The sequence below is a fragment of the Camelus ferus genome, chromosome 8 (assembly GCF_009834535.1).
Source record: "Camelus ferus isolate YT-003-E chromosome 8, BCGSAC_Cfer_1.0, whole genome shotgun sequence".
Lineage (NCBI taxonomy): Eukaryota > Metazoa > Chordata > Mammalia > Artiodactyla > Camelidae > Camelus > Camelus ferus.
Window position 1 is genome coordinate 40,015,737 of NC_045703.1, and position 12,636 is coordinate 40,028,372.

At 35.1% G+C, this 12,636-nt stretch overlaps 1 protein-coding gene across 1 annotated transcript in view; it reads right to left on the reverse strand.

Moving 5' to 3' along the window:
* Positions 1-12,636, reverse strand: part of TRDN (triadin) — a 303,753-nt gene that overhangs the window by 64,631 nt on the left and 226,486 nt on the right. The window contains exons 22-23 of the mRNA XM_006189572.3: positions 5,996-6,046; positions 884-934 (exon numbers count right to left, since the gene is read on the reverse strand). Coding sequence (XP_006189634.2) covers positions 884-934; positions 5,996-6,046 — 102 coding nt within the window. The remainder of the gene's footprint in view (positions 1-883; positions 935-5,995; positions 6,047-12,636) is intronic.

Here is a 12,636-nt window from a genome sequence, read left to right on the forward strand (position 1 = left end):
TATATATTAGTTAATAGTTAATGCAGCTCATCTCTTCAGGGTAAATGTAGAAACAGGCTCTATTTTTAACAGTCACTATTGCAGGTACATTTCATGGTTTCACTGGTTCATTAACATGGTCATTTTGACAACAAGAAATATTGGACAATTGGGATTATGTTACCATGCCCACAGAAAGTACTGGGATATTATGTTGGACTTAACAAACTTCCTGATATTTTGGGGAACATAACTTGGTGCACGTAATATCAGAATCCACATGACTCTGAGCCTCGTATAATAGGAAGGCTGGAGGTGCCATAAGATGCATTAGCAAGATCACAGGCTTGATTTAGGAGATCAGAGTTCTAATGCTGGTCTGCTGCAAATTACACTACCTTTGAGAGGTTTGACTATTTCAGTTTTATTTATCTATAAGATGAGAGCTTTGGACAATAGTTTATCTCTAAGTTCCTCCTAGCTATACAATTTGTTTAGGATTTTACTGTATCTGAACTTACAGAATGGCAAGCTATCACTGAGAAAGTTTATTTCTTAGTATCTTAAATCTTTGGTTTCCACGGCTATCCCTAATAGGATTCACCTTGGGATATTTATAAAATGTAGTTTTCCACTACAGACTGTGGAATCAGAACAGCACATACATTTTAAAAGTTTTCTTAGCATTTCTGACACAGCTACACTTTCCTTTGTTGTTTCATAGTACAATTTAGAATTTTATAATAGGAAACAAGTTATTTTTCCTTAGCTCAAGAGCCTAGAAGTGCATATGAAAGTTATAGTTTTGAAAGTATGAAAAATAAATGATGTATTATTTATTGCAAATTACTGCATATGCTACAGGCAGATCAATGTGTTTTCACATTTCATTATAGAGTAATACCTTTTTCCTTTAGGGAAGCTGGAACTTTCACTTCTTTCCCCTTAACAGGTTCTGGAAAGAAATATTGAACATTTATTTAAAACCAAGATCAAAAGATTTGAGAACACATATATAATGGAGTCAATGAGCTATAGTAAGGCGAACCTGGATGGAAATAATATGGTGCTTTCTTTCAGAAAGCAATTTTAATCATACAGAGACAAAGAAAGAACAGTACAGAGTACAACAAGCTGTCCTCTAACCATTTTTATTTAAAAGAAATGTAAATTGTTGAATGGGTATCAATCTATATGTTCATTTAAGAAGATGAGTATTTGGATGGGTAGGAACTTGCTTTATCTGTAATTTTAAAAAGTACATGACTTCAGCATCCAAGTCTTCCAAAACTGTTAAAATCAGCACTTAGTTTATCTCTTTCAGGCTATGTTTTTTTTTTTTCAAGAAAAATAAACAATCAAGTGGAAACTCTGCATATATCATGTAAATGTGGTGTTTTAGTCATCAGACTTAAGTCAAACAAATTTCAAGGATAAGGCTAAAGTAAATTTTGAGACAGTTTCATCTATGAATTCCCAATGTCTTAAATATGTGGTCCTTAGTTAAAGTAAGTCAAGCAAAACTTCATTTATCCTACTAGGTTCAAATACAAAATGATCCTGATCATATTATAGGTTTCAGACATACATATGAGCAATGACATGAACATTATACTTCCTCAACAACCTATAAAAATTAATGATAAAAACAGTTTTGTGCCTTTTCTGCAACATTAAATCTCAGTATCTATTTTTCTAACAAAAATGACATACAATGCAGTGAGAAAGGAAGGAAAGGAAGAAATCAATCCTTCCAGCCATTTTTTCTACTCCTACCTATGGTTTGGGGTGGAATGCAGAAAATATGGTAGGATACTTGTAAATGGATAAGCTACTCAAGCAATCACTTAGAATTCACTGAGTCCAGGTGAGTTTGGATTGTGTCAGGAATGGATTTCCAGGCTCTATGGAAAGGACTGTGCTCCTCAAAGCAAGATTTTTTCGGTAGCTAAATTATAGCCTTACATATCCATATGCTTGTAGAATTTTGAAAAATGGCTTTGGTGGCAAAGAAATGTCTGTGTTGCCATTTATTGTGTTAAGAATAAATAGGGTCAATTTTTTTCTATATTTCAGCATGTGAAGATGAAATCAAGAGCCATGAATTGAATAAACACACTGAGAAGCTTCGTTAACTTTTTCCCCCCAAGCCAATGGGGGTAATTTACTGCTTTGCATTTCCTGGCTAAACCAAAAATAATTAATGTATTGTGAAATGAGAAGTGATGGTGGGGACAGATGCCCAGTGGTGGGAAAGCATAATGCCTGGAACTTCAGAATTCAAGATTCAGCATGTTGATTTAAATGGGTGTCTGTATAAGATTCTATGAGGGTAAAGTAGTTTTAAAGTACAAGACCAAAGCAGAGGGCACACAGACTGCTTTGATTTTGGTGGAGAAGGAAAGAAAGGGTGGAAAACCAGAAATATTTTATAGGGTATTTTAAGGTCATAAATCCACCACTTTAAATTTGGAGAAAGTCTTCATAAAATAGAAATGATTTTTATTTCCAAATTTGCTAATGGGAAGATGCTTTTTCTCCCAAGCTGGGTCATCTCCTACACCAGCTTCCTTGCATTTCGTTTCTTCTCAGTGTCCTTTTTGACTTCGAAGGGTTTGACCTATTTAAGAAGTATGCAGGCTGGTCTGAGCAGCCCCTAACTACCCAAGGATATCAAATATGACCTAAAATGTGGAGAGTGTTATATGGGAATTCTGCACTTCTGTATTAAGAAGGATAGATACACCACTGTTTTGGGTCAACTATTGGTGCATTTTTCAACTCATCTGTCTTATTTATCAAGAGCAAAGCACTGGAGAGCACATTTCGTGCATGTGTTGTTTTTACAAATATGGTAGTTTCTTTGCCTTTGATCAAGAGCCCCCAGGAAAGCTCATGAAGCTTGATTTTCAGATCTGGAACATGTGTAAAGTTGCTGGGACATAGCTTGGAACTCTCGAAATAACCCGGCAGGGAGGTTGAGATGGAGAAGTTCACAAAGGAATAGGAAGATCATTTCAGGTTTCCCTTCCCCTACATCACCCCCAGTGACAAGGGCAGTAATGAAAATGTGAGTGTTCATGACAAATAAATTATTGAGGATCAGCTTCAAAGTCCTAGCTATTTTTTGATGAGCGGGAATGGCTAACAGGAAGTATGGTGAAGACAAATAGAAGCCGGGGTGCATGGTCCTGAGTGTCAGAATATGAAAGAAGGTAAGGTTTGCCGAGACTCCTCTGGCATTAGATTCAAGTGTACAAAAGCCTGAGTCATAAAACTGGTCAGTAATTCTAATGTCCATCATATGACCCCAATACCAAAGGAACTTAAGGGCACTATTGTTGCATTTTCAGTGGAAGAGAATTAATCTCCTTGTTGTCTTATTTGGGTTTGGTTTGCAGCTCCTTCATCCATGGGTGAATCTTGCAACCTCACTTAAGTCAGACCAGCTTAAGAAGCAAGAGGCAATAGGATAGGGGTGGATGCCAGAAGGAATATAACCATAACAGGGGTGGCTAATAGGGTTCACTAGTTTCTGGGTGGTCTCAGTCACATAAGCAGGGCTCTGCCCTCTTTTGAGTGTGTTGAGAGGGCCTCTGTGAGTCCAGGAAGGTTAGTAGCTGAACCAGCAGCAAAAGTCAGCGAGATGTGTCTTTCTCTTGCTTTTTTTCTTTGGAATAACCATCCCCAGATCTCTCTCTACCTCCTTAAACAAAGGGACAAGCCTAATGATGTTTCTCTAAATGCCTAATTTACTCATAGTTATCACATCTCCAGTAAATGTGGCCCCAGGTGATTTCTGTGTAATAATTCTGACTTTAGAAATATAGCATTGCTTCAGTACAGGTTCTAATGTGTACATGCAAGTGGAATCCATGAGAGGCCAGCTAAGGTAGGCGACCTCTGAGCTGCTCCAGTGAAATAAAACCGCTGCATTCTGATTCTGCCACAGCCCAGCAGCGGGCTTCCAAGAACCTCTCTAGAAATAATAATACTGCAGAGGTTAAAGTCCCTGAAATGTTATAGGTAATACGGTACTTTTTACTTTAATTTTTTTATGTAATGAAAAATTATATTCAGAGAACAAAGGGAAAGCGGCAATACAACTCTCCTAAAATAGTACCTAACTTATATATAACAAATATATTTGAGGGCATGACCGTAGCTTGAATTAAAAAAGAGGTGCATTTTAAACAGCTCTAAATCAATAATCACATGCAGTAGACCTTTATATACATGAATTTCTACTGATTGTGGAGACATCTTGCAAATAGTAGAGAATTTAACACTGAGGAAAAAGTTTTCCCTAGGAAATTGCCTGCAATTGCACTTTAATAACAATAACAACAATAACAGAGATTCCAGGAGCCTACTTAGCAAAGTGGTCCACGTGGATTTAAATCTCCCCAGATAATGTTTTCTGAGACAAATGTTTACAACCACCATTTCCAACCAGTTTAGGCTTCAGCAAAAGTGAAGTCTTTAAGTAGTAGTATAAATTTTTGATAATCATCTGTGCCTGAAAGGTAATTTTAGAGGTAAGACTCAACTTTTCTGCTGTGTTGTTTCCATGGTGAACAATAATATATGGTCCACGTATTCTTATAAGTGCTCACCAAAATAAGTGCATTTCATACTACGCTGAAAGGAGGGAAGGTTTAGATTTTGCATGTATATATTCATGTTCCTGGTAGTGTCTTTCAATAATACCTTTAGTTCTCACACAAGCAAGGGCAATGTTTTTGCTAGCTATCAGATAAATTGAGAGTGGAGGATAAGAAGGAGTCTGTCTGTAAGAACAGATAATCACTGGAGAAAAATGGACTGAGCCCCTCTGTGGAAATTAAGGGAAGTCACCCCAACAGTAGAAGGTCTAAGACTACTTTCCACAACACACAGCCAGTGTGTCAATATCAAATGGATTTTCAAACTTATGTAATGAGTTCTACACTCAAAGCAAAAGTGCTCTGAAGTATACAAATACAAAAGTCCTATTACAAGGAGCAAGGAGAACCTGTGTTAAAATGAAATAAATGGGCATTAAAGTCCGACAGACTTGACTTTGATTCTTGCCTTTTCCTCTTACCCATGGTTTGACACCGACACCAAGTAATTTAAATTATTTATACCTTGGCTTCTTTGTTTATTAGGATAGAGATACCAAGCAAAACTCGCAGAAACAAAATAAATTAAGTAGGTTTCAGTGTGTTTGGCAAAGAGCAGAAGCCCTGCTGCCGTGCTTGTCCCGGACAGCCCTCACGCCTTTGCCTGGCTAACTCCTCGTCTTTCATGCTTGAATTTAGTACACTGCAGGAAAGCCTTCTCTGATTCCCCAGACTTGATTAGGGAGTCGATAGAGAAAGCTTGACGCTTAATATGGACATTATTCTTAGAAAGAGGCCCGAAATTTGGACAGACAGAGAGGAAATTCAGTCCATTCAGGAGACTGAAATAAAAAATTCAAATAAGAATGTCATGCTTTTTCAGAGCAACAAGGAACCTGACAAGACTGAGCAGACAGAATATGATGAAGAGTCTGAAAACAACAGAATTCAGATCTCCAATCCCCAAGTCTTCCTCCCACTGTTCTTAGCTTCGCCATCTTTGTTTCGCCAGTGACTAGCAAGTGCTTGGAAACATTACACACTAAATACATGTTTAATGAATGGGTAGAAAGGAGAAAAACAGAGGGCATGGAAGCAAGTCCTTTCTATTTTCCTTTTATTCTTTTCTTTCCTTCTAACCTTTTTTAAAAAACCTTTTTATTCTTTAAAAAAATCTTTTTTTCTTTTTTTTTCCTTTCTTTTGGAAATGATAATCAGAGCAGTTTAAGGTCATGAAGAACTGAAAGAAATTTGAGGGACAGGTAAATAAACACAAGTTTTCAAATATATGTGGGTGACCTGTGCAATTTTGACCTGCAAATCTGTAAAGGAGATAATGCTAATTTACTGTGGACTCATTCAGATGTTTTTGCTAATAAATTTCTTATGTTATGTTAAATTGATTCTATTACCTTTAGCCTTCAGAACTGAAGAAGTCTTCCCAGATCTTTCTTTTCTGATTTCTGCAAGAAGAATTATAGGGGAAAAAAGGTTATAAGGAATAACAGAGAAAAAAATGGCAAGGTTTTATGTGTTTTGTTCACTGAGGCATAAAGAATCAGAGGGGCTCTGAACTCATATTCAAGATACAGGTGTCTAATGGGCTAAATTGCCTGTAACGTATTGAGCTAAATATGCAGAAGACAGAGAATAAGCCCACAAATTATTGTTACAAGGGGAAGGCTATGGTAGACACAGAAACGCACAAATAAAATGCTATGGGCTTTGGAGAAAGACGATATAAGAATAATAGCTAACATTGTCTACTTACTATATGTCACAGGAAATGTTCTGTACTGGTTGGTCATTCAACGTGCAAAATAACCCTGTAGGGTACGTAGGTCCTGTTCTTATTCCTGCTTTTCACATAAAGGGATTAAATAACCTTCCCGAGGGCATGTAGGTCTTAAATGGGAAACCTGGGATTTGAACTAGTCTCTCTGAAATCAACCACAAAGGCATTGGCTCTGGTAGCTCAACGATGGAATCCAGAAAGGCTTTGGCAGGTGATACTGAAGCAGAGCTTGAAAGATGGAAAGGAATTAGACCTAGAGAAAAGAACTGAAAGGATATTTTAGGAGGACAGAAGAGAGAATGGGGAGGCATGGGCTGGGCAGTCTGTCAGTTTGGCTGTGTGAGTCACTTGTGACCAACAGGATACAGTGGAAGTACCGTTGTGGACTTCCTCAGCTAAATCAGGAAAAAGCATGTGATTTCTTTCTACTTCACTAAGGACACTAGCTCTGGGGGAAGCCGGCTGCCATGTAAGTACTCCAGCTGTCCCTGCCATGCTGGCAAGATGACATATAGGCCATCCAGTCAACAGCTCCAGCTAAGCTCCCAGGCAAGAGCTAGCATCACCTGCTAGCCATCTAAGGGAGCCGTCCTGGACATCCAGAAGTCAGGGAGTTTAGATGTCTGCAGCCCAAGCCTGCATCTACTACAATCACACGAGATATCCCAGTGAAAACTGCTCGGTTGATCACTCCTGACTTTCAGATCCTCTAAATCATGAACGAGGTAAAATCAGCTGTAGTTTTATACCACTAAGTTTTGGAGTGGTTTGTACACAGAAACAGTGCAGGAAACAGATAATAAACAGCAAAATATTGCACCATGCACAATATAAATTCTCCAGTAGATCTGCACAAGTAACAGAGAAATGATTAATTCTATTTTTAAAACTGGGGAAGGTTTTCACTGAGAACATGCTGTTTCAGTTTAGGCTCCTAAATTGACTGTAATCTCACTGGCCAGGAAATGCTAATTTAATAGTATATCCGGGTGTAGGGTGTAAGTCAGATTTTTTTTTTTTTTTAATTTAAAGCTGAGGATCAGATGAAAAAAGAACTCCTGGAGTTCTTCCTTGGTTTACAGAAGGATACTCTACCATCAATTGAAGTATGGAATATAGGGATCAGAGTTCTTTGGAAGAAGATACTACCTTTGTTTTGAATATATTGTGTTTCAAGTGTCAACAAGATACCCAAAAAGGAAATGTCTAGCAAGCAGTGGAAAATACAGATGAAGTGCAGATTACATGAAAGCACTTCACAAGCAAGGCAGACTGAATTCCCATTTGTTAATGGCAAATATCAATATGCCCAGTAACATGATTTTTCTAAATGCCCCAAACAAACCTTATTTCCTTTGTTCATATAGATAGACTTGGTCTAGTGAATAAACTAGGTATACAAAGGCAAAATAAACCAGAAAGTTAAAAGTTATTTTCTTAATAACATATGCAATTAAAAAAAACTGACATCCTGTTACTTTTTACCTGCATGTTTTAAATCCAAGCTCATATAATTTGCCTATATTGATATATAATCATATACTGGTAGTAAAAAACTTAATTTTACAAATTTTGCTGTTGCCAGGTGTTTAAAAATGAATTGCACACACAAACTGAGATCAAAATAGCAATGCAAGCTAAATTTTTAAATAAATTATTGGATAAAAACTATTCATTTTAGGAGAAAAATACTCAATTTCAATAAATCCAGGATTCTTTAAACTTAGGGGCCTGAATATATCTAACTAAGAAAAATAAATAGAAAATAGCATTTGCTTTTTCTTCTAACATTTTCCTGTAAAAGAGAAAATGTACATATAACAATAGCATTTCCTTCTACAAGATTTTTTTTTTAAAGCCCATGAAACAGACAAAGTAAAAAACTGAAATAATGGACAATCTTGTAACAAAAGAAATCAGCACTAGAGTTCTTCCTCAGCACATAAATATTTTGAACCTCATACAATGTGTTTAAAGGAAATGGTAGTAATTAATAATATCTTTGATTTGGCTATTATTTATTATTCATTGCTCTGAAAGATCAAATTCATTGTCAATTTATTATTAGTGCCATTAGGATATTACAAAAATATTTCTGTTGAAATATTTTGGCTTTGTCAATGTCAAGTATAGCTAGATTGTAAAAAAGAAATTGGAACTGGAAGGTTTAAAATATTCTAACAGAAACATCAGGCAGTCCAGATCTCTTGGCTGTGTGAAGAATCAAACTCAAAATTCTTAACTATTCTTACTCAGCTCGTTCTACTGAAGTGCTCAAAAATATCATTTCAAAAACCTTCTTTCTTTCCTCTTTTGAAGATACATAATTTGCCTGCTGATTTGAGATATTGTTCCATGAGCATAATGAATAAAATCAAAATATCAGTTTTTTGGTTTGTGTTTTGATGGAAAGAATAATTTTAAAGAACCATACAGAGAGCTCTCTGTAAGTTCAATGGTATGAGATAATTTCTCAGATCATGACTATTAATGTGCATCACATGGCACCAAGAATGTTAAAATTGTTTTATAACATCTCTATTGCTTCCTAAAGTGATACTATATTGCCCCCAAAGTGATTTAATTGTGATTATTTGCATTATTTTTAAATGTTTAATATGTGAATGCCCTACATGCATCTGTCATTCTTTTATGTTCATTTGGACATAATTTTTGAGAATCAGCGATATTTTAGAAAAGATATTTTACAGCATTTTTATATCTTTTCCAAACTCCAAAATATAAATTTTATAAAAAAAATACAGAGAAAAGAATTTTTAAAGTGTCTAAATGGTTTAAAACACTATGCTTATCATCCCCATAACGAAAAATATAATGTATGGATGTTTATGCAATACTAATTTTGAATACTAGTCAAATGTTGTCAGAGTTTAATTTTACTCAGGACACTGTCCATTAGGTTTGTAATTAAGTATGACTTAGTTGGGAAGCCATCTTTAACTTTTTTTGTGTGTTAATGATACATTTAATCATTCCCTATTCTATAAGCTAAAGACTGGCACACACATATTTAAACATTTTAAAATATTTTCCTCTAAAAAATCTGTTTAAAAATCTTAATTTAAAACATTTCCAATTCAATTATATTTGTAATTTGGTGTCTTTCTTTTAATCTTGGAAACTTCAATGAGTATTTTTTTTAATTAAAAAATGAATATAATTTTGTAAACTACATTATCTTCTATCTCTGGACAATCTAAGTAAAAAGTATAATATAAAATTTGCTTGAATGACATTTGAATAGTGTTGTTGGTACTTGAAGACTATGGTGAGTTAGTCCTCAAGAAATTGTAAATATGTGAAATCAGATTGTTCTCTGACAGTCACACGGATAATCAATACAGAATAAGGAGAGTTAGTGAGTCTGAAAACACCAACTATATAATACTATCTAACACCTTGTATGTACATCTCTGAAAAGCTTCCTTCTATTTTTCAAGCACTGTGTAGTTCCAGCAAGCTGGGCTATGTTAGCATGTTAAAGTTGTGAATTCAAAACAACTAACAAATACAGAACATGCTTAATGCGTATCTTGCCATCACCATGGGGGCGGAAGTCTTGTCCAGTGGACTAAGTATTCCAGTTCTTTTGACAAACAATTTCGTATAATAATATAGTTCTTCAAATTATCTTAACTGAGGGACTCCCTGAAATCATCTAAATATTCTTTTCCTTCCATTGAACTCTGATCAAACTTTATAATTATGATGCTTTGAAGCTGCATAGCTTGGCTGCAAGAAGAGAATGCTAATCAGAATTGTGGAGTGTACCTCAGTGGGGTGCATTTTACTTTATCTCTGCCCAACTCTTTTAGAAAAATCAGCAATATGCAATTACTCAAAAGAAATTAAAATGAGCACTCCTTTATATATTTAGGAAGTGAGATAAACTAGGACACCCTATAATTAGCTTTCTGAGCACTAAAGATTTTTGTTTTTAAAAGAAAATGTTGCTAGCTGTGAAATTTTCCTCATGTAATCATGTTCAATTTAAGATGTCAAAGTTCCCACGGTTTTTCAAGAAAAATATCTTTATTACAAAACTGTGATTCCCTTGAGGGCAGGCAAAGCTAGGCCTTGGTCATTCCTGCATTCACATATAATGATGAAGTGTTGTTTTGTATGGCTAGGTACTTTTACATAAAATCTTGCTATGAATAGTATGTTTGGGTCAGCCCAGAATTCACACATTGAAGCCTAATACCCAATGTGACAGTATTTGGAGGTGGGGCTTTTGTGAGGTGATCAGGTTATGGGGGTGAAGCCCTCATGGGTGGAATTTTCGCTCTCCCTCCTTCCCTTTCTCTCTCTCTCTCTCTCCCCAACCCCTCACTATAACAGGATATAGTAAGAAGACATCTGTTTGCAGACCAGGAAGCAAACTGGCTGGCACCTTGATATTGGACATCTGAGCCTCCAAAACTGTTATAAATAAATTTCTGCTCTTCAAGTCACCTAGTCTATGATATTTTTGTTTTAGCAGCCCAAGCTGACTGAGGCATCTCTTTAACTCCTCACCAGTTCCAGTGAGGCAGGTATTATCTAGATTTTATAATATGATAGTAGCTAAGAGAGGTAAAAAACTTGCCCACCATCGCAGCTACTATATAGTAGTGGGAAATTTGAATCTAGACCATCAAAATAAAAGTTAGAGCTGAACTACCACAGTAAGTGCTGGGAGCACAGTGGATTATACAGTCAACAGCACCACAGATGCCTCCTAGAAGTGACCAGTGAGCACACTTGCATCACCACCTTATATCAGTGTTCTTCATAACTGCCAGCCTGCCATAGCTTATCAAATACTTTTTCTGAAGCAGAGACCATGTTGTCTGGCACATACTAGGAAGTCGATAACTGTTTTTTTGCCATATTTGTGCTGAATCTTAGGAAACTTATTTTTCAGGAAACTTATTTTTGAATCGCCTAATAATCATATAATCACCTTTCATGGTTAGTTATTCCCCAAATTTGCAATCCCAACCTGGCTAAGGTATCAAAGTAAAATCAAATTGCCAGTATTTGACAATGTTCATGGATAAAAAAACAAAAATGTATGTATTTCAACCTAAAATTTACCTAGCATTTTGCTTTTTGTTATCTAAGAAATTTTGGATGATGAATTTTCAGTGTTTAATAATCTCACACACCTATATTTATATACTTAATTTTAACTTTTTTTTTTGTAAAAATCTCTAATCATCCATTGATTTTAAATGTAACACATTCTCCTTTTTTATGACAATCATGTTTATTGTACATATTCTATATTGTCTTTTGAACTTCTTTTCTTAATTAGAAATCATCTATAAACACATTTATGTGGGATCTGAGAATAAGTCTCATATAGTCTAAGTGTTTAAACATGAAACTTACTTTATGAGAGGATATACATAGAAAACTTGAAGAAATATAATCAGATATAAGAAAATTTTATGGTAAAAATAAATAGGATTTTAAAAATAAATTCTTCTGTTATTCATAGTATAAAATCTCAAAATATAGTACTTTGAAATTCACTTAGTGGATTAATTCTTTGAGATTTCCATACAATTTTTTTAAATTAATAAACTTGAATAATTTTAGAGCAGATTAAAGTTTACAGCAAAATTGAATGGAAAGTTCAGAGGTTTCCCACATATGCCCTCCCCAAACATACCCCATCTTCCCTATCATCAAATCCCTAACTAATGTTGTACATTTGTTACAATTGGTGAACCAATACTGATACATCATTATCCACCAAAGTCCACAGTTTACATTAAGATTCATTCTTAGTTTTGTTCATTCTATGGATTTTGACAAATATATAATGACATACATATACCATTACAGTATGATATAGAATAGTTTCACTGCCCTAAAAATCTCCTGTGCTCTATCTATTCCCCTCTCTTCCTCCCAAATCCCTGGAAACCACTGAACTTTTTATTATCTCCATAGTTTTGCGTTTGCCAGAAAGTCATGTAGTTGGAGTTTCATAATATGTAGAATTTTCAGATTGGCTTATTTCACTTAGCAATAGAATTTAATATTCTATATCTTTTCATGGCTTGATAGCTCACACATTTTTAACACTGAAGAAAAATTCTTTTGTATGGATGTACCAGAATTTATTTATCCATTCATATATTGAAGAATATATTTGTTGGTTCCAAGTTTAGCAACATGATTAAAACTGCAGCATTTGTGTGCAGGACATAAGTGTACATAAGTTTTCAACTCACTTGGATAAAT